This window comes from Atractosteus spatula, chromosome 27, assembly GCF_055471065.1.
Source record: "Atractosteus spatula isolate fAtrSpa1 chromosome 27, fAtrSpa1.hap1, whole genome shotgun sequence".
In the NCBI taxonomy this organism is placed as follows: Eukaryota; Metazoa; Chordata; class Actinopteri; order Semionotiformes; family Lepisosteidae; genus Atractosteus; species Atractosteus spatula.
Genome location: NC_142732.1, coordinates 1,754,056 through 1,777,729, shown reverse-complemented (window position 1 = coordinate 1,777,729; position 23,674 = coordinate 1,754,056). Strand labels below are relative to the sequence as shown.

The 23,674-nt window shown below is 39.6% G+C and overlaps 1 protein-coding gene across 1 annotated transcript in view; it reads left to right on the top strand.

The window, feature by feature from the left end:
• Positions 1-19,557, top strand: part of tmem132e (transmembrane protein 132E) — a 70,631-nt gene extending 51,074 nt beyond the window's left edge. The window contains exons 6-9 of the mRNA XM_088907214.1: positions 3,705-3,910; positions 8,220-8,496; positions 12,682-12,876; positions 15,302-19,557. Coding sequence (XP_088763340.1) covers positions 3,705-3,910; positions 8,220-8,496; positions 12,682-12,876; positions 15,302-16,402 — 1,779 coding nt within the window. The 3' untranslated portion in view covers positions 16,403-19,557. The remainder of the gene's footprint in view (positions 1-3,704; positions 3,911-8,219; positions 8,497-12,681; positions 12,877-15,301) is intronic.
• The last annotated feature ends 4,117 nt before the right edge of the window (positions 19,558-23,674 follow it).

Here is a 23,674-nt window from a genome sequence, read left to right as displayed (position 1 = left end):
AAAATTCTGTGTGTTGGTCCGCTTGGTCATTAAAAATCTCACTGTTCTTAAGAGTAGGGGTGTTAACCCTGGTGTCCTGGCCTAATTTCATCTGGATTAACTCACACTTTCTCCCATTATTCAATTAAATTCTCATTTCTCTTCCTGATCTGCTGTGTAGTGTTGCTGACACATCATCTGGTTTGGTACAGTGCTACACTGATGGATATAGTGGATCCCCTCCTTTATGTGAAACACTTTATGATGAAAAGTTATAATACAGTACATCCAGTATAATTAACTAAATCTTACTGTTTGATTGAGCAGCTTTGCACGAGTTCAGAGTTCAGCCCTGAAATGACCTGCTTACTGTGGTTAACCTATCAGGGAAACTGATGGGTCAGTGCTTGGAAAGAAAACTAACAAGAAGACTCCTTCCTCTCCTGCAACATACAGTACAGTACGCAGTGTCAGAGGAGCGATTTCAATAATTGCATAAGTTGTATTCTGCTCCCTAAAGTCTACATTATAAAAGTGACTTCTCTTGTGCATTACACTTCTCTTCAGGATGCTTTTCTGCTTATCATATTTTTCTTGATGCAAAGCTACCTACTATGATAACACTATGATTTACCATTACAAACTCTTTAAAAGTGTCCTTTTGGAGACCGTAGGAAAGGGAAGTGTTTCCACGAGTTGAAGGATTAAAAGGATGTATCCAAAAGCCTAGAATTCACAGCAGTACTAAAGAGCGAAAATATTTGCTTCCACTCCAGCTGCGAATTAGTTCAGCACATAGGCTGTATTTAAACTAGCTCCTGCTGTAAGTGCAGAAGCATTAGTGAGGAACTATTGATTGAGTTTGTTCAGTGGCACCAGTTATTGAACCCTGAGAGCTGATGCTGAATGAGTCCATTGAGCACCGATGTACATGAGCACTGACAGCTCAATAAAATGCTCTTGAGAATAAAAAAGTGACATTTGGCTTATGATTTTAAAAAATCAACCCCATATATAAACCATGATTGAGAGTTTCATAAGTGTTTTTTTTAACTTGTCACTTTCTATCTTTTTGGGATTTATGCAGTATCCTAACTGAGACTGAAAGGTATGCCCTGTATTCTTTTTAGTTGATTTATCAACTACATACATAGGAAAATTCCCACTGTAAGACAGTCATTTGTCCAGTTTAGCTTAGGTGAATACTTTATGTAAACACTGAAAAGAGGGTGCATGTTTATGTTTAAGGATTCATTCACCACATTGTCAGTTGTGCAGTTTAGGGATCCTAACTCTAGTATTCACTAGGGGGAAATGGATTATACACAAGTGATATAGGAAACCCTTAACATAGGACACTGATCTCAGTAATGATATCGGAGTGAAGCTTATTAATCAACAGTCCCCTGTGCTTTTACTCAGGCTTTGGGAAACTGATGAACGAATACAGTATTAAATCAGACCTATATTTCTTTCTACATTTGTTTACTTCACAAAATGGTACTAAAACAAGACAGATAAAAAAAAATCTTGATTTACTTTAACTTGACCATCTTCAGGTTTTCTTAATGGGATGTAAAATTGCTTGTGGAATTGTCAAGACACCCTGTTACCATATTTTGTGTCAGTGTTTTTTTTTCTGAGTTATCTCAGGTTCTAAGAAAAAGGAAATATAAAAGCCTTTGAATAAACATGAAAGTTCCACAGTCAGTCCTGGAGCACATTTGGAGGTAGTCTTCTGTAGCAAAACAGTGCAGTGCAGCGGTTATTTGACTGCACATCTGGGATTGTGGTCAGACAGGGACAGAGAGGGGAGAATATTTACTGGCTGTCCCTGCGGGAGTTTGCCAATGTGAAAATGGGAAGATGGCTCTCCCACCTGAGTCTCTGATTCCTCTTCTGAAGAGCAGCCCGAGTCAATTCAACTTTCTGAGCACAGTGGTTTGAGAAGAGGCTACTGCCACTTAGAGATCTTCGAGATCAATTACTTTCATTTCCATTCCAAAATGGAATTTTCAGGATAATTCCTGATGTCACTGGTAAGGAGAAGCTGAAATTCTGAAGACGACCATCCACCCAGCTAGTGCACCTCATCACCACAATTAAAAAGGAGTCGGCATCAGTAGGCCTCAGCTGATGTCTTTAAGTTAAGTCAGAGATGTAATTCGGACCAAAACTACATACCACTGTGGAAAGTCAGTGGGAAGACATAGCCCTGAAGGCAGAAAACTGGTGAGAAGCAGACTTAGTCTTAAGTAATCAAAATAAAAATGTACAATATTCAGATATAGCCTTAGGTTGAATAGACCACACCTTCTCACTTAAACAGAGTTCATTTAGGGGGGCCTGATTCCTGTTAGGAGGCCTTTCTATTTCTCAGTGTGCATATACAGGATACAATGTATATGTCCCACCCAGGCAATCTACTGACACAGTGAAGATGCCAGAACGCATTAGAGGCTTGCCTACAGAGCTCCCACAGAAGGCATGCTAGGCTGCATCCATTACCTCCTCCTAGGCACTGAGTTCAGTCTTTAACAGCCTTTGACTCACAATTAGCCATCTGAATTTATTACCAGCTGTGAGAGCTAGGATAGGCTTAATATGGATACTACTGTCAAAAGCCCACAAGGCCTGTCAGAAAGAAGGAGGAAAGCTGGCCTAGCAGTAGTGCATGTTAAATGTCTACACAGTGAGTCTGTTAATTTGGGGTTTGGCAATGAAACAACTAGATTATCTTTTGCTGATGGTGAAGTAACCCTGTGGGTTCTTTGCAGTGGGCCAGCAAGATTTGGCAAAAATAAACGAATAAATAGCCATTTTTCAATATCCTATCCATTCATTGTCTGACTATCCAATGCAGGGTCATAGACGTCACTGGAATCACAAGGCAGATTACACCTCAGGTGGAACGCCAGTCCATTGCAGAGCAGACAGACACAAAAACAGACACGCCGAAACCTACATGTACTGTACAAGGGAAGAGCATACAAAATCTAAGTGGATAGCACCCCAGAAATTAAACCCAAGATCCCAGCAATGGTGACCCAGGGAGAGGCAGCAATGCAAATGACTGCACCATGGTGCTGCCCTCTATCTCCTATTATTATGGTCATATACCGTAGCATATCTACTGGGGACAAGACTGAATCAGCTTTGCGAACTACAGCACATGTACTCTGAGTTCCTCAGCAATTCCAGCCCTTAAGGAGAATCCTGCAGATCAAACCCCTCAGCCTACAGGAGAGGCAGGTTGTTTAGTAATATCAGCAGTTTCAGATAAATCACCGATATTATCCCTCACCAAACCTGCTACCTATTACTCTAAATAATTTAGTGAAAAGAACAGAGTATGAGAATTTGTTTCCAGGCTGACTTGTATATAATATGTGTCCTTGCTAAATTAAACAGGCTGGACTTATAGCTTACCTCAAAGCTCCAGGTTATATATTTTAAATAAAAAATAAGAATATTACTATTCTGCAAAAATCTAATATGCATTCTAATCTTCAATGACTCATGTGAAGAGAATAATGGAGTAACAGGGTCCGGTCAGCTGTCGCCAGTAGTCTGCTTCATGCACAGGTGTTGTCGGATGTCCAACATTCCAGTTTCAGGCTCTGAGAGCTGTTTGCCTGCAGCAGAAAAAAAGGACCGTCTCGTAAATTTGGCTTCAGAGACACAATCAGCTCAAACCACCCCTCCCTGTTTTCTGTCCCCGACAGGTGTCCATGAACTGCGACTATGTGTTTGTGAATGGGAAGGAGACTCGAGGGTCCATGAATGCCAGAGTGGTCTTCAGCTATGAGCACCTGAGTGCTCCCCTGGAGCTCACCGTGTGGGTGCCCAAACTGCCCCTCCGGGTGGAGCTCTCCGACACCAGGCTGAGTCTCATCAAGGGCTGGAGAGTACCCATCCTTCCTGACCGCAGGTGAGCACTTTGTTTTTTTGAGCTGAATAAGATGGTGAAAGGTTATTTCACAAAGTAAGGGCATTTTATTGGTGGGTAGGTGGCTGGGTACAGAGTCATTTATTTATTCATTATTTCTCTTCATAGTAACCCTGTTTTGGAACACTGGTACAGTATGCCCGATTGCTCAGGGTTGGTTAGCTTTTACATCATGAAATATTTATCCCCCTTTATCTCATGGGATTTGTTTTTGTGCCACTAGGTCTGGTTGGGCTTAGCAGATGATGCACTTAAAGTCTACCACTTCTTACAGTATGGTTTACTGTATAGTATTGTCTATTCATATTACTTTGCAGCACTATAATTTATAAAACTGTTATACAATATTGTGCTTTTCTGAAATACATCTTTGACATTAAGTGGGATATACTTAGGCGTTTTCAGTGCAGAAATCATCCACCTCCTTCTTACTGCCATGAATAAATAATACATACTGTATTTCTAATTTAACGATACATATTTCTAATTTTTACCGTGTTCCAACATATTCCTTTTCATGTAAACACAAAGTAAAGGTAATGGAAATTTCTTTTTTTACTTTGGTAACATGATTTCTTCCCAAGGGCTCTGAAATCACAATTTAATATTACCTCTGCACTGAGCCTGTGAAGTATTAGATTAATCTCATTTAGTCCAAGGAAAATTCTATATGAATCTTTATAGCAATCAGAAGTGTTAAGTGAGTTCCTCATGAGATTATCACAGTCTATTGCAAATTTTCAAATATATACATTTTTATTTATAATGCCTTCAAATAGTTCAGCAGAAAGGTGTCTTTTTCAGCAATTTAAACATAAAGCCCTTGTAACTGCATCATTATTAGTAAGCTTTGGCACTAACTAGCAATACAGTTGTATAAAACACATTCAGGTAAACACTTCATTGAATATTAACACTTGCATGTTACTGGGTTTGTGGTCCATGGTCTAACATCCATCCATTTTCTACACCACTTCATCCAGTACAGGGTGATGGGGGAGCTGGAGCCTAACCTGGCAAGCAATGGGCACAATTCAGGATACACCCTTCAGTTCAGTCCACAAGCACTTGTCGATCAAAAATAATTGCTGCACTTATTGACAAACTGGATACAAAAAGCCCACAATATGAAGACGTACAGACGAGGACAAACATGTAAACCACCACACCAGGGCCAGTTTTCCCAGTCTACTAGAGTATGTCTTTGAACTGGGAGATGAAACCATGGCACCTGGCGGAAACCCACACAAATACAGGGAGAACATACAAACCCCCCTCAGATAGCATCCCAGGAATGTGACCCAGGTTCCATCACTGTGAGGCAGTGATCACTACAGCACACAGATGAGCTAACAGATTTCTATAACAGTTTTGGGGTAGTATTACATTCATTTTGCTTTTCCGGTCCTTAAGTGAATTTTCTCTCCATGCTTTCACACAGCCTGACAGCACCAGAGAGTTGACGAATTCTTGGACAGCTGTGCATAAGCTAAAGTAGTGTGAAATCCATCCGCTAGGGTCCAGAAAACCTCACACTCTTTTATGTTTTTGAGTAGATGGAGAAACACATTACCATTTGTACCCTCTGGTCTCCATTTCACTTATTCTAAAGATGTCCATTAGGTTGACTTTGTCAGCGTCTGAGGATTTTTTATTATTTGAATCAGATCCCCTCGTTTCTTTCAGTTCCAGATTCAAAAGCAGCAATATTAATTCTGTCACCACACTATTATATATAAGTTCTTACTAGTACTAGATCTTAATATTCATCTTAATATTCATCTGTAACATTGCCAAATTTAAACTACAGTATATATGTATATACTGCATTTGCTTTTTGTCTTGGTTTTAAATAAAAAGTATGATTTTTGCTATCTCTACCTGCATGTTCTGCACTTAAAAAATAAATGTTAGCTGGCAGAGGTTTGCCTAGTTCCTAATTCTGTCTAAATTGTTTTTATATATATATTTTTAAGCTTATACAGTGTTTCTAATCCATCTATTTTGGTATCATCTGCAAACTTGAGTAATTTACTAACTGTAGCAGATCATCGATATAAATCAGGAAGGGGAGTGATCTGCATACAAATCCCTGTGTTACTCTGCTTATTACATCCACCGATTGTGAGCTCACAATCTTACCTGTAGTCCTTTTTCTAGTCATTAATCAGTTTTTAATTCAGATGCACTCATTTTGTTGACTGCACACAAGCTGCAGTTTGAAAAATTAATCTTTTGTGCGGAACAGGATAAAGAAATTCTAAATATATTTTATCATGTGTTCTGTTTGTCATTTACTGCTGTTGCTTGTTCGAAGAACACTATTGTGTTAGTTACAGTACCTAAGACCTCCTTTTCTAAATTATATTGCCATACAGGACGCCCTCTAGTTTAGATAAGATCTGAGATATATAGTTGAAAACTAAACTACTTAATATGGGTGGATATTCATCATTATAATCACTTTTGTTCTAAGAGAGATTAAAATATAACAGATGAGTATTGAAAAAGTATTTGCTGCATTTGCAATGCATTTCAGTGTATATATATTAGAAATAATTTTGTTTTTCATAACATAAAAAGGCTGAGCAAATACATAATTTCCCAATAATGTTCTTTGAATATTATCTTTAGGTGGATTAAAGGGTTACATTTCCAAAATAACCTTTTAATTTATTTATTATGATGATTTGAAATGTGAAGGTTATCTTTTCCGATCAATACCCATTGAATTCACTGTTCTTTACACAAAATCAACAAGCACAATTATATTTTTAAAAAGTTCTCCTATTTTACCCTTAATTAAAAGCACAAGAACATTATAAAGATTAGGAGGCTGTTCATACCATTTGTCTTGGTAATCCTGGCAGAAGTATATTGATCCAACATGCTTGGAAAGATATTCCTTCGAAAATCCTCTTGAATTAGCAACATGGATGTGGAGTGGATATTCGTTCCACAAACACCCTCTTAGTCAAAATACACCTTCTGTCACCTTATTTGAAACATGTACTGAATAGAAATTAGTTAGCAGAATTTCCAGATGTGATCCTGAAATCTGTCTAGCTGATGGGTGTCTGCCTAAGGTCTGTAAGGGACAGAGTGGATTCCAGTATGATGTACTGTATAGCGTTGTTATGATTTTAACTCTCAATTAATTTATAGTTCTAATTATTGTCTGAAACTGAAATATTTATATATATATTTTGATTTTTTTACGTTAGTCTCTGATGCCAATATTTTGACCTACCAGTTTTCTTGCATATAATGTTACTCTATTGTACATGCACATCTGATAGACATGTAACTGTGTTACTCTTAAGCTTTTATAAACTTAAGAGTCACATCCTTTGAACTGAAGCCAGTTCTCTGAATTAACGGGCGTGATACGGTTTGTCAAGTCACTGACTGACGGCCTTGGTGCTGCATTCACTGCTACCAAGGGAGAAAGCAGCAGATCTATTAATTATCCTTTGCAAGGTAAGGCTGGGATTGTCAAGAAAATTTCCAAGTTGACAATGTGCTCGTTTACATTTGGCAACTCATACATCACATGTCTTAACAAATCATCTCAGTTTGGAATGCTTAAAACGTATTCATCAAATCCTCAGCATGCTTAAGCTTTATTTCTGCTTCCAGACAGGATGACGAACAAAAACAAACAAAAAACACGCTACCTTAATATTAACTGTGCATAGATTTATTTTAGATAAATTCAGTAGGATGTTGTCATTGTACATTTAACTTAAGTCTCCTCTTCTCTTTCAAAATTACTTTCCACTTGTCCTCAGTTTATTTTGTGATGCATGTCATGTTTTCTTTGTTTCTCTCCCAGTTCTTTATGTCCTCATTTACAGGTTCTGCAGTACACGTACTGTAGTTATACAACTAGCTCTGCTCAAACAAGCAAATTCTAGCTAAAACTAACAATTCATCAGCAAATGTTAAGGATGGAATAATGAAAATAATGAAATAGGGTTGGTAGGAATTTAACTCTTGTGACACTTGTGATAACGTAAGAATGTTATTGTTAATAATAATGGTGATGTTTCCAGTATCTTAGATATTTGCAGGATGTCCTTACCACAAGACATGTGGTTGGATTTGTTTCTACTGGGTTCTCAGATACTGGACTTTTCCATCCATTGTACAGTTATACTTTTAGATAGTGCAGTACTAAAGTTGAAATGGTCAATTAATCAAACAGTTGAAAAGCCCATAATGCTGAAATCTACCCTGTGGAAAGTTATGAAATTTTAAACCGGCACGTCTCCCATGTTCTAAATCTCAGGACTGCCAGGGACAGTGAAGATGAGGATGAGGAAGAGCGCAAGTACAACCGTGGCTGTGCTCTCCAGTACCAGCATGCCCTGGTGCGGGTGCTCACTCAGTTCCACACCACCTCCACAGAGGGCACTGACCAAGTCATCACCATGTTGGGACCGGACTGGCAGGTGGATGTCACAGACCTGGTCCAGGACTCTCTGAAGGTGGCCGATCCACGAGTCGCTGACTTGGTGGACAGGAGCGTGCTGGTAGGCCTGGAGCCTGGAACTACCACCCTGAAGGTCAGTGGCATTAGCCTGACATTCCTCAATACTCTTTCAAATATACATGTGATAGGAGCCAATGTTTTTTGCACTTCTTATGCAGAAGATTTGAAAACACTTGGGGTTAACTGGCCATCTGCTGCATTCACCATGAAAATAGCACTTGAAAAAACAGGCCCCTTGTGTACAAGAAGTGATTGGATGTATTTATTGGTTAAATGCATCTGCACAATTGCAAAAGGAAAATCTTTGTCTATCCATTCTGTGTAAGGTGAAACTATCGCATAGCTTGCCAGACCACTTTTATTGATTACTTATGAGTAAATGCATTACAGCATCTATGAAATATTATCCCTTTAAACACTCCTGGCAAGAAAAACTCTGGACATAGATCTCTATTACCCTTATCTGGGTACTGTCCAAACTCTTGATGTGACGTTAATATTTATTATTAATGCGTATATTTAACCAATTGATACAGTATATTTAAGATGTATATTTAATGTAGATGCTTAGAAGTAAACTGACATTTACAGAAGAGATCTCCAAGGAATGAGCATGCTTGAGGAGAAAAACTGAGGCCAATTTGGAATTCATTTGTTTGTCCTGTTTCAAAGACGTGTCTTGATTTGTAGTCAGATAGTGTACACTGACGAACAGCGTGAATGATGTAAATGATCAGTGGAAGTAAATTGAATCTTCACTGCAGTGTGCAAGCGTATACATGCAGGAAAAAAAAAGTTTTGTGCTAATTAAAGTGAGGACCAACTAAGATCATTAATAATTAAAAGCCAGAGTGAGCCTTTATCTCCCTTTCACTGTCGTTTATCCACACTGCATGCTGGAAAAGAAAATAATTATTAGCTTTGCCGACAAAAGAAATGAGAGCTAGCTGACAAAAGGGAATTTGAGAAGCATCGGATCTCCACACGATCTAAATATCATCAGGGTTTAATATTTTTCTTTTCAATTAATCTTCTCCTCAATTTTACCACCCTAATTTGGCCTTCTGTTGCTCTCTTATTGGTTTTCCTGCATATACTGTAGAAAAACCAAAAAGCAGATAGCTAGTTACCTTTTTAATTGCACTTAATGCTGCAGTAATTATAGTGTTATTATTTGAACAAACAATGGCTCTTATATATTTTTTTAATGAAATAAACTTCCAGTCGACCACTGGAAACGTGCTCTGTTTGTAGTATGAAAGTAGAGGCTTAGGTATACAGTAGATTAACAAAGAAAAAAGGATTGTTTGTACACAAGGACAGCAATATTCCATAAATGTAAGAAAGGTAAAGTGCTAAAATGATATAAATTCTAATGCAGTCCAGGCATTTTTATTGAATTAATGAAATATAAGAATCATCATAAGAAATATGATTATATATCATTTTAAATTAGATAACTGGTGACACTGTGGCACAGTTGTTAGTATTGCTGCTCTGCAGTGCTGAGGCCCTGGGTTCAGTTCCTGGAGTGCTGTCTGCATGGATTTTGTATTATTTTCTTCAGGTGCTCCAGTTTCCTCCCACAGTCCAAAGACATACTGGCAGGTTAATTGGCTTTTGTAAAAAACACACTCCAGTGTGATTGTGTGTGTCCGTGTGCCCTGCAGAGGACTGGTGTCCCGTCCAGGGTATCCTGCCTTGTGCCTGTTGGTGACCAGGTTAGGGTCATGACCCTGTAATGGATAAAGTGGTTTAGAAAATGGATGGATAATTACTGTATTAACAATGAATTCATAATAATGCATTAATACTCAAATTGTTTAATATTACAAAGGATGCTGTTGCATGTACTATAAAGGGAATTAAAATAGCACAATGACTTGGATTTTTTCCCAGCTCAATTGTAGGATGCAAGTTTGTATCCTGTTTAGATGAGAAAACTGCATTGATTTATTCAGATATCATGACCCTAATGCATAACATGAATCCAGGGATTTCATGAAATCCCTAAATGTTTGGGGAAATTTGTGAAATCCTCAATGGATTATGTAGGGATTTCATGGATGTGTGTCAAAAACCTACAGACCGCCTGTTAATATCTTTACTTTCAAAACTGATCATTGTATACTGTAACTTAGAAATTGCTTTTATTTGAAAAAGCAGAGCCATAAACTTGCACAAACCTTTCCCATTGAAGCTTTAAATCCCTTTCCATAATTGAAAACAAATTTACTCCGTCTTTGTCTTTTTCCCTGCAAATACTCTAGTGGCACTAGTGGACCGTGTTGTTTTCACAGGGATTGTATACTGTGTATGCCTGATGCCCCATTGAGCAAGAGTCAGTCTGAATCAGTATATTTGAGGTACACCAAAAGACATTTGTTTAAAGGCTGAGGAGGCTGTACTGATGACTGGGCTGGGCCAGTGAGTCTTTATGCTGGTACTTTGGAACACAATTATTAGACAACTAAAACAGTTAAAACTGTCAGGTAAGATATGTATGCATAAATATCAGTATAGTCCCTAAGTGATCTTTGAAGGGCTCCTTTATAGAAAGAACAGATATCTTGAGTAATGCCTCACTACACATCACACTACAAACCACAGGCTAACTGTTCTTTTTCTTAATACTGACTGTAGAATATGCTACTGCTGCATCTCCTGTGGAATGACTCCTTTCCTGAATAGTGTCACTTAGAATTTCTTCTTTCAGTCCAGCTGTATGCTTGGTGTGCCTGGGGAGAAAATAAAATAAAACATTGTATACTGGACACGTTCCTGTGCTTTAAAAACACAGCTGATCTTTGCACTGCCCACCAGATCGGCAGGAAGGCATACAAGCACATCAAGATTTTGCTAGATGCTGCAGTTTTTTTTTATTTAGGGGGAGTGCAGAGTAGAACACGGATTGCAGTCCAACCAAAATGAAATAGGCTACCTACTTTACTGTGCATTAATAAATCTCCCATAATTTACAGAAACAAATAATTTGTGTCTAAGGCCATAATCCTTGTCCTTTTGATCTCACAGATGGAGGAGAGATAAAAAAAGCAGTAGCGATATTTTTTTTAAACTCTCTTAAAAAGACACCTCCTGCCTTTATATCATTTTGAAATAATTCATGACCATAGCACAGGGAAACTGCAAGGTTCCCTACCTGTGGTGCTGTGCTTTTCATGTCTGAAACCGCAATATTAAGCTACTTCAAAGATCTCAGCCTATAATTGGGAGGATTTTCAACTTGAGTTTTTGCCTGCGTTTGTGGTCCCTTTGTAGTGGAGTGAGAAATAATAATGATAACAGGTTGAAAATTTTTGGATCTAAGCATTTTAAAAGGTTGTATTTTTAAAAAATTGTGATTTAAAAATCACTATTTTAAATATGTCATTTGTAGACCTCATAATCTGATTATAGCGTGAACAAGGGGTCAACATTTAGGCCAGCTTGCCACTAAAACTGATGGTGAGGCCTTTACTTGCTCCGTCACTGACTATAAAAGCCTCACAGATGTGAAAAGACTCGGTAGGAAGTACTGCAACTGTACCCATAATGCACTATTATTTACCTGTGCTCCCGGATGTGTTTTCTGTTCACCAAATGACAGCTCTTGCACAATGACAGTATCAATTAGAATCAATTATTCAACAAGCTGGTTGTTAATTACATGCAGACAAATAATAATAGCTTTGATTATTATTTATCTCATGTAATACAATTTCAATATTATTTATTGTCTTTCCAATCTTTTTTATCAGCTGAATTTCTAAAGGTGGCTCTTAAGAGATAAGAAACGCAAAAAATAATATGCCATTATAGCACAGCTATGTGGAGCTTCTTTTTAGTTTGAAATGTCAACACACTGCATTAGCCATCAAGCCATTACTACTAATAATGACCACGTTATTTGGTGCTTTTATCCAAAATGACTTTAATTTGCGCCCATTTATACAGCTGAATATTTTTGGGGTGCGGATTCAGGTGACATACCATACTTTCCTCAAGGATTTCAACCTGCAACTTTCCAGTTCCAAATCCAGAGCCCACAGCTCCACACTGCTGCCCATCATGTAACTTTATGATGTCGATCAGCTACCACCCTTAATTATTTAATTGATCCTGCCGTGCACTGTCACTGCAAATAATGAAGCCTCACTTGGAGTCAACCCTTGCACTTGATTGGAATGGGAGTGTCGAAGTCTGCAAACCTCTGTTCTGGGTTGCCATTTCATTTCCTCTTTTCTTCCCGCGTTTTCAGGTGGAATCCCCACTGGCTGTGGAAGCCGTTCTCGGGGAGGCCTCCTTCTCGGTGACGGAAGACAAGGAGTCCATCACAGGCCTGCAAATCCATGCCATTGCAGGCCTCTCCCTCACCCTGCAGCCCAGCCCCGGGAACAGCCACACCATGGTTGCCAAGGTGACCGGAGTGCAGACTCTGACTGCTCCCAAACAGGTACTCACCGCAAACTCTCATGTCTGGCAAGCGTGATTAGCCTTCCACCCCATCTTGTCTTCTTGTCTTCTTATCTATGGGGGGGAGAATGCAGATTCAGAGAACAATGTTAACATTTTAGACGGGGTTTTATGTTTTCAGTTTTTCTTAGACTAATTAATTGAGGTCTCCTTGGGAAAAAAACAAAAGCAGAACAAAATGTGCAAAAAATAATAATAGTTTAAAGCCAATACTGGTAATCACCATGGTAATGGCAATAGCTGACATAATGCATTTCTCTACCACTGCTCCTAAGGAGGTTACTTTTAAAGAGCTCCTGGAAAGATGAAATGTCAATTATGACACTTGTTCAACCTCATAAATAGGACGAACCACAGGTGTAAGAGCTGGAGTCCATTATATAATTACATAATTTTCAGGAAGTTAATGTACCCAGTAACACGTCTCATTTTATTTTGTATAATGTACGTTTGCAATAAGTTGGAGGGGTATAGCAAGGAAACATTGTGGTAAGCAGTCCTGGGTTTGATTCTGGGCTTGGACCCCACTCTGGGTGGAGTTTTCCCTCTTCTTGTGTGGGTTTTTCTTCGGGTGCTCTGGCCTGCTCTCACCTACGACAAATGTGCAGAGCAGGCTACTTTAACTCATACATGTCAAGGGTTAGACTCATGACAAAGCCACCTGGACACCCTGTCCCTTTATGAATTGCATGCACAGGTGTGTGCAAAGTTCAATAAATGACAAACCGCGGACGTCTAATCAGTTTTCACACTGCTGTATTTACCAGTTTTGGGGCGGATTTCCCTGCTTTGCAGAGTGAAGTGTTTGAAGGCATAGCAACATAGCCGTTTCATCAGCCTATGCATTAAAATCCAATTTTGCTCGCCTTCAGCCGCTCGGCCACCTTTAAATTTAATTACCGTAATGTATTGTTCTAAGTGCTCTACGAGGCTGGGCTATAAAAGTAACCGTTTCCCACAGCGAGCTCTATCCTCTGAGGAGTACTCAAACAATTTAAAACAATTATTTCCTATTACTTTGCAAAAGGCTGCTCCGGAGCAGTTTGTTTTCCTCATTCCTTTTTTCTTGCATGATGCTGGCAGTAATAGTCTATTTTTTCCCTCAGTTTATTCAATCACTTATTTGATTCCTTCGGTATACAAATGAAAGCAGACAAGAATGATGTGTTAAATTTCAAGATCGGCATCCTCTCAGTTGCAACCTTTCTAATGTTATTATGGTATCATGGTTTGTTAGCCAGTCTAACCTACTGTTTCTGCTTCACATATTTATTATTTAACCTCCATGCAACTTCATTGGAAAAGCAGCCCTCATAAAGTTACTTTAGGTTATATATTTATTTATGGTGCACGTGTCAACCTAGTCAACTCCTAGGTATTTGTAGCTAGCCAGACCTCTGAAGACCAATCTCAAGATCTCAGCTGAGGACCAATCACTGGCCATGGAGCTGCAGCAATAGGATAATGGAATATAACAGGTCATGGCTGGAAAACTCATTTTAACAAAATAAATGTTACTTTTTATAAAATATCCTCACATTCTGCATACCATAATATGTTCTTTCTTGATGACAGTTATTAATTTTTGCAAAAACAAAAATTGCCTTTCTCTTTTAAAGGAAATGTGTAACACAGGTGGTCTGATAAATGTGAGCCTTCTGTGTTTCAGAATCTCATGTTTACTGTTCAAATTCATCTTTAGAATTCTGATGTTAACCATTTTTGGGATCTGGTACGTTTTCATACAGAAATCATGCATTAAAGAATTGTCTAAAATAATGCCCATGCAGTAGTGTAAGGTTGACAATAAAAGTGAAGATGCGGGCTTGGTCTTCTTCTGTCCAGGCACCTAGTGTCATGTGACCACACAGGCACCGTGTCACACGTGCGCTCAGCTGCACCTTCTGCTACTCCTTGGTACCTGTATAACTTCTCAAAAGTTTCTCTCTGCTGGGCACCATGCTGTGGGTGGCATGACAGGGTCCCGAACTGTGATGAAGCGACACTCTAGAGATGAGGAAACTGTGAAACTGTTGACTTGAAATGATTTTTCGTGAAATGACCTTGAGACATTTGACATGTACTGTACTGGAAATCCAGACAGGATTTAAGCAAAGGAGTGTTGGCAGCAAGTTTGAGTGATGGCACAGTTCCAAGTCATAATGAGTCATTAATATCTGTTGTAACAAATGGGCGAAGAGCTGAAGAACTGGTACACAATAGAAAATTAGGAAAAAAAAGATAACAGATTGTGGAGTGCTTCTGGGTACAATATCTGTCACAATCGCTTGAGTTACCCTGCAAAAACAAGTGAAAGACCTCTCAGGTTACAGACACAGGACACAGTTACTGTACTCTGGATCACACTGATTAAACTATGCTTTGTGTGTCTCTTGTATTTCCAGGAAGCAAGCCTGTCCATCTGGGTTTACTACAGTGATGGCACAGCAGTTCCACTGAGCCTATTTGACCCCAGAGACTACAATCTGAATGGCACCTCTCTGGATGACAAAGTAGTGACAGTATCCCAGGATCCACAGCTGCGCTGGCCTGTTGTGGTGGCCGAGGGAGAGGGCTATGGCGAGATCATCCGGGTGGAGATGACCATCTGTGAAGCCTGCCAAAAAACCAAGCGCAAAAGTGTGATCTCATCCACTTCTGTCTACGTCAAGGTCCGCTTGGGGGCTGAGGAGGACTCCGACGAAGATGGAGAAGACTACGTAGGCACTCGGGTGGGTCAGGGGCCAGGCCGCATGGAGCCTGAGGAAACTCTTACTACCAGAAGACCAAGTGATGATTCAAATGTGGGTGGGAGCAGCTACGAGGTCACTAATGTGCAGCCAGCCAGTGTCCCTATCGATTACACCAACTTCCCCACCAGCAACCAGGAAGGGCCGACTGAGGGAGATGAGGATGAGGGGGGCTTTGTGCATGCCCCCCGCAGCCTGACAGACTTGGAAATTGGCATGTATGCGCTCCTGGGGGTCTTCTGCCTGGCCATCCTGGTCTTCCTCATCAACTGCATTGTCTTTGTCCTAAAGTACCGCCACAAGCGCATCCCTCCCGAGGGCCAAGCCAACATGGACCACTCCCACCACTGGGTGTTCCTGGGGAACGGGCAGCCCCTGCGGGCCCAGAACGATCTGTCACCACAACAGGTTGAGAGCCCCAGTAACCCGCTCGAAGGGGTACAAACATGCTGCCACGGGGACCACCATAGTAGTGGAAGCTCCCAGACCAGTGTGCAAAGCCAGGTCCATGGCAGGGGGGATGGAAGTTCAGGGGGTTCCACCAAGGAGCACAGTGAGGAGCCCCTCAATTCCCCCACCTCCAAGCGCAAGAGGGTCAAGTTCACCACCTTCACCACCCTGCCCACTGAGGACATGCCCTACAACTCCATTCCCATTGCAGATGAGGAGGACATCCAATGGGTATGCCAGGACATGGGCTTTCAAGATCCAGAAGAACTGCATGACTACATGCGCAGGATAAAGGAAATACCCTAGGGATCATTCGCTGTGCCGCATTCTTAGAACTTCTCTCTTTCTTTCTTCTCACTTTAGTGGAGATATCTTTTCACAGATGAACAGCAAAAACAGGTCGTGATTCTCTTTTTTAATTTCCTTTGCACAGTGCTCCCTCCTGTACACCAACACTCTTTTCGATGGCCGCGAAAAAACACAAAGCCAAAGAGAAAATGAAATAAACCCTAGTGAAACAGGCTTGTGGCGGCTTTCCTTCGTGACGGAGGGGAGAGATGTAAAAACACACAACGGTGAGCACTGTTCTTGAGATGAATGGATCATAACAGGCTGTACCACATCTGTGCCAATCTGGGCGCGGATGCTTCAGCTTGAATAAAGGCAGGACTGTTGTCATGGGGTAGGGGGGTTGCTCCTGTGTTTGATAGCTTATCATAAGTACAAGTACCTTCTGTAATAAAGAGGCCTTTGATGTGCAGGTCAGAAATCCAGAGAATGTTGGGAAGGATGGTTTATGCTTAACTGGAGCTAGGTAAATTCATTCTTTGTCAGAACTTTCAAAAGAATGTTTTGGGATCTATCCATACCAACGGATGCAAACTGAATTACTGATTGTTCAATATCCCTTTTCAGATTTCCACTCATCTTTACATTTTTACCCTATTTCTCAACCTTGCCTCTTTTTTCACTCTTAGCCAAGGTACTGTAATCTAAAACCTCAGAGCAGGCCTGATTAACATTCATCGTGGCACGACTCTCTTGGCAGAAGCTATAATATAAAATTGCCTTACAGAATTAACCCTGCTGGTTAATCCTGACACAATTCTGTCTTTCCGTATGGGTTCGAGACACCAAAGGAGGCCATACCTACCAATGGAATGCCACTGTTGGCCATTTTCTATTGAGCTGGTGGAAGGAATCCATTGGTTTCTTGTAAAGAAAAGAAGTGAGACACCATCTGTGAATGGGACGCATCTTTTCTAAAATTCTGTGCATGGAAGGAGAGCTCTGAGGCATAATTCAGCAAGTTTCCAAGTTTGTAAATGTTTGTATTGTAATAATTATCTAATCATGCATAGACAATACATAAAGGAAGTATGTTATCATGCATTGCAAGCATGCAGCTTCAGACCTGCCTTCCAGCCACCTTATATGTGTATACTAAAAGACCCTCTTCCTCCACTCTGAAGAGAGATAGTGTAGTGCTGTGTGGAGAAACCTGCCAAGGTTTCACATACCCATTGCTGTGACTGGAGGTTTTCCTCTGCAGAGTTTCGCTACTAATAAACTTTCTGCTTGGAAGCCATTTTCATCCTGCCATTAATGAACTCATGGCATTTCAGACCCAGAGTACTTCAAATACACAATAAAGATCCCTTGCAGTCCAAAATCAGCTGCAGACTCCCAAGTTATCCTTTAAATATGCAGTGTAAATGTCCCATGTTCAGAATGGACTTAACCATAACCATGATAATTAGTGGATAAAAACATGCAAACAACAGTAATCATTTTTCAAAGTGCAATGAGGGCCATGTCAGTCTCCGTTTAAGAATAATAGAAAACAATTTCCATTCTGGGACAAGAAAAACATTGGATATGCCTATCACAAATACCCTTTACTTAGTGGAGAAAAATGCATTGACAGGCAAGTGGAAAACATCTGCCTCTTTTAGTCGATTAAGCCCAAGATAGGTCATTCTGGACCACTTCTCTGCTAGGGATTCAGGCTGTGTAACATTCTTTACATCAGTCCTGTTCTCCCAGTTTTAATAATACCTTTGGAATGATAAAATGTAGAAAGTGCCCATATGCAAGAATACTTATTCACTAATCAAGTCATTGGCGGAGGATAAAGGAAGAACCCCAGAATTCCCCTCTGAGACCAGATCCAACCCCAAATCCAACCTTTTACGAACATGGCCAGACGTTACATTGCCGGGGTTTGTACCCAGTGAAAGTCAATGTTGCATTAGCTTGGAACTCCAGCCGAGTTGATTTCTTGGACTGAAGCTGGTCTTGTATCTATGGGAATCAACCGAAGGCACAGAGGCTCTGCTCAGCTCCAGTGTCTGTATGTGGTGCACGTTGGTGCCAAGAGAGTGGCAATACCAAGCAAAAGAGAAAAACAAATTGTTGACAGGGGGTCTGGATGGCAGGCTTGTGGCTGAACGTTGGCGTGTTCAATACTTAGACATCGTTAGTTAAGTTTGGGGTTATGCACACATTAGGAAAAACAACAAAGATGTGTGTTGTGGCCGTTGCAGATAGAATGGAAAAGTTTGGGGTGTTAAATATTAGGGTGGGAAGGGGATTGTTTCTTTGTTGGCCCCAGGTTTTTTTTTTTAAAAAGTAGACTAGGTTCTTCACAATAAAAGAAAAAAACAGCTTTAGCGAAAACGAATCTTGGAAGAAAATCTAGGAATTGAGCAGTATAGAAATACTGTCTGTGGCTGGTGGCTTTTTTCCCCACATGTCATTGGACCCACCTAACTTAAAATGTACCTAAAATACAATGAAATGATGGTTTACAATAATAAAATGTGATTCTGTACTTCGTTTTTAGGACAGGGGTTTTGGATAGGAGTTAATAGGGGTCTGCTCAAGAGATTCCAGGGCCTAGAAAGTGTCAGTTAAGTTCCTAGAAGCAGCCAGTTTACCAAACATTAACAACCTGTGGTCAGTATATGCCAGAACTGCAAACCATTAGACAGAGCAATTACCATAACGTATCCTAAGCCAGTTGGATATTTTATTAATGGTTATTTTTGTACATATATAATGCAACATTTCCAATTAAGACAAAAATAGTCTAGGAGAAAGGCTCTTTTCATTTAATGATAAAAGATGTCTTTCATTCGTCTTTTATTTAATTTTTTTACTTCTTTTAAGTTATTTCTGTCATTGTGTTATTTTATCAGTACTTTTTAAATATGTATAAGACTTGAGCTTTTCTGGCAGAGATTGCCCACAATGCACATTTCTGGAATCATGTGAGCTGCTGTTAGAAACTTTACTCGACACGTTTATCTTGCTGAGTCTCTGGTGAGACCAGCAGGGATTTTACATCGTAAACAACTTAGATATGTCATGTACAGAACACTGTCAATCTCCCTGTATTCTCCCGACAACTCCTTGTATTTTTCCCTGCTGTATGTAAGTACTAAAGAAAATACAAAGCATCACCTGTCTTCTGGTTTTCCTTTTCGCTTCTTCCAATCTCAAATCAGGCAGCTTTAAGGCTCTACCCACATCAGCCTAATGGCGTGTACTGTACATTTAAAAATAAGAAAACCCTTTTCTGTCATTGGGCCTATCTGATGCGTGCTCCTGCCAGAAAGTGGAAATAAAGAAATTCGGGACGAAGGCTTTCAGTGTCTGATATACCTAACGGTGGAGATACAAGATCCCAATAGTGATATCTGAAACTGCGTCTGTTGTGATGCTTGAGAATGTGTGGGTTGGGTAGATGGATGGGGTATAATCAGGATTCATTTGGTTTAAAAGTTCCTTTTACAATCCAATTAAGAGTGACAAGTTCAAACGAGGCTATCTTGTCGCATGGTTAGGCAGAGTTTTATCGAGTATCTTTAGATCATTGCATTACACTAAAGTGCTTACATCTGCCCTGCTTTTCTTACTTAGTTTTAGGTGTAAGACAGCAAGGCAGTGTGGAGTGATGGCTAGGGCTCTGGACTCATGCCTGGATGGTTATGGGTTCAACACCCAACTGAGGCACTGCAAGACAGGTAGGTATTGGTGCAAGATAGCTCACCATGAACGCTTCAGTAAAACTACCTGCAGTGTACTAGTGTGGGTGCAAATGTAAGCTTTAGGTAAAAGCTTTGGCTAGATGTTAAAATTGCTCACAAGGTTGTTTAGAAGAGTGTGCCAGTGGGTGCCTTCTACAACAAAACAAGCTATTGCAAAATAAAATAGCACACTACCAATGAAAATGTTCTACACAGTACCAGGGAAAAGCTGTTTTAAGGAGATTTAGGGTTCATTTCAGTTTCAATGAGATTAAAATTAAAAATAAAATGAAATTAATCTAATCTATGTTTATCCTGTTCATTTGCTTCAGAGTCGTGGTACATGGTGAGGTACATTACTGGAAAATGATTGCTGTTTTACGGTATCTTAAAACAGCTGGTTTCTTCTGAAAACTTCTTTTTTGCTGTTTATTCTTTCCTGTGTATCCCTTAATTTGGGGTGATGAATATCTTCTTTTGCTTTTTCAAATAAACAGACCTCTCAAAGTATATCTTGGGGCAGGAAAGCCCCAAGATATACTTTGCTCTGTGACCACCAGATCAATTTCACTTGTGTAATATCAGTGTCCAATTTATTCCTAAACTCCCAAAATATTCTGCCATGTGAATAAGAGTTCCTGTCTAACATCTTTGTGCAGTTTTAGCAGAGCTTTTAATTTTAACTGGAATGGGTATTGTAGATAGGTAAGTGAATAACAAACCAGAAACTGAACTAGACAGTCACATTTAATCTTTATGAGTAGTTTATTCTTTCCAGGCTCTTCGAGATGTAAGTGATAGAATGTGCTGTACATGTAAATCACGGCTTTTGTTTACTGTATGGTCTCTCCAAGGGTGCACTGTCGCAGACAGCAGAGCCGCTGTGCATCTTGGTACAGTGCTGTTACATTTCAGCTTTTGTCACAAACTGTTCTGACACTTGGCAGTGGCAGCATGCTTGGGATTTGTAACTACACCAAACTGAGCATTCAAGGTACAGGAAGGAATCCTGTCCCATCTTTGCCTTTCGAACTTTTTCTCTGACAATGGTGTCTCTCCGCAAGATCAAACAGCAAGTTTTGTTGTCTCCTCCACCTTACAGATCTCTGTGAAAGATGTGATATTGTGACAGAATATAGAAGCAATGGGAAACAGAAAATAGTGGGGAAAAAAACTACTTGGATAGATTATATAAAGTTGTTAATTTTTCAATCCAAGTAATGCTCTGGCATAATTTGAAAGACTGCTATTTTTATCAATTAAAAATACGTGACCTGAACAAATGCTGAAATGGATTTATATGTGAGACTATGCACTATTCTATGTGCAGCAATGCCAGATTGTTATATCATGCATTGTGCAGACAAGATCAAGAGTCACAATGTGTCAGATAGGAGCACAACCCTGGCACAGAATCTAAGCAAGACATAGATACAAGGTGTGGGGCTTGAGGATTAGAATGAAAAATAGGTTTTCTAGGTAGCTAAACCATCAACAGGAATTGAATCCAGGGCCTCAGTGTTGTGAGACAGCTAACCACTGAATTCAATAGGTATTGGTTGAGGACAGTCTGCACAGGCTCAATGGGATTTATGGTAAGTAATTAGGCAGGTGGTCATAAGCGACCTGTGGTGAATGCTGACAAGCCATTCAAGCAAGGTATGCAATAACCTGCTAATTGATAAGATTTGTCTGTGCTTGCTTAATTTTCAGTCTATGTGGAGTTTTCAGTTCTGCTCTATTGCCTGGTGAATTATCATTTTTAATAATTAGCAAGCTGATTTACTGCATGTCTTCGTCAAATTGTATGTGCTAACTTTGTGTTAACTGTACGTATATGATATAAATATAATGCAGATTACTTTCATACAGTTGAGTCGTGATGCCATCAGATGAGCACTATCGTAATCAGCTATCGTAAAATAAGGAGATACAGGTACGTGCATTTCTAAATCCATTGCATTCGAATGTGGCATTGGATTTATGCTTACTTTAGTGTAAGCAATTAGCTTGATCTCCAACAGCAAAACAGCGATGTTCATCAGCATTTAACCCACTTAAAATTCACTGAGCAAATTTATATTTCAGATGCAATATTCAGATTGCATCTGACAACACCAGTGATTCAGTGATTAGTTTGTTACTAAAATCAGTCCATGCACAGAAGAAAGGGGAATGTGCTGTATCTTCTTCAGAAAATTAAATGTACATATCTGTAAAAAGCGAAACTAGCTAATAAAATGAGAGATATATGAGAGGTAAGTAATGCTTTTGTGACTTTAAGTGGCAGTAAGGCTTACACAAATACAGTCTTTATACTAGGTGTGCATTCCTGTTGTTTTCCTTACACCTCTCATTTCTCTTCCTCCTCTGTTACAATGTGTGATAATGTGATTCTCAGATGTTGTTTCAGCTCAGATTGCTGTTTTCTCCACCAATGTTGAAAGCAGCAGGGCCAGAAGAATTGTGATCATTATGAAAATTGTTGAGCTCTTAGATGGAGGGTTTCCAGCAGTCTAACATATGTAGCAATGCCTTACCCTGTGGCTACTGCTTAGCTAATGAGCTAACTGATGAAGTGGCATCTTTCTAAAAATCTGGAGTGTTGAGGGGAGGAATATTAGCAGTGTGCAGCTACGGGCCTGCAAAGATTATACCATTCACTCCACATTGGAATTCCATGCTGTTTTCAATCCATTCTGGAAACAACGTGGTGTGCAAAGTCACCCCTCATTCCTTAGCTTTCCTTACAGCTTTTAAACACCCACAATTTACATTACCAGGAATCTCCTTTTTGTTGGAAAAACTGCTCTTGATACATTCTAATTACTATGTAACCTGCGCTGAATGAACAAAGAAACAATCTACACCCCCTAACTGCTCATTTACATTAAAGTGATGCTGCATAATTAGAAGTGACAGTGAAAAGGAACCAAATTAACTAGTCACAGGCGTACAATAAGTGGGAACATATAGACTAAGGCATTCCAGAACAGCAGTAATTACTCTCTAATCTCTGGCAATTTAAGAAAGATTCTGGTCTTGCTTATTTCTACCACTTGTTTCTTACTGATTCCACAGCAACTTCAAACACCAGGTCTGTCTATGCCAGGAGCTACATTGAAAATAACGTGCAAAGTACAAGCAGAAGTACTAACAGGCAATTCCCATATGTATCACTACATTGCAAGACCGTAAGCAGATCAAGATTAGATGTTTTCTTCGGTAACAGCGGGCATGCCTATAAGCATTCTGACCAGTATCGGTAACAGCGTCACAGAAAATGAAATACTACATTGATAATAATGTGATAATAGCATTACGGTTGATAATGAAATGTTAGTTGGAGCGAGCTAATTTGGTTTTTATACTTCAATTCTATTACATATTTCAGTTTTTTTCATTATTTATTTTTTTCACTTATTTCTGATTAATTTGCGTGCTGCCTTTGAGCATTTCAGAATAATACAAGAATTCCCGACAGCTGTTTTTAGGCTCCAGAATGCAGAAGGCTTTCTACTTCTTCTGAAGCTCTTAACAGGTCTTC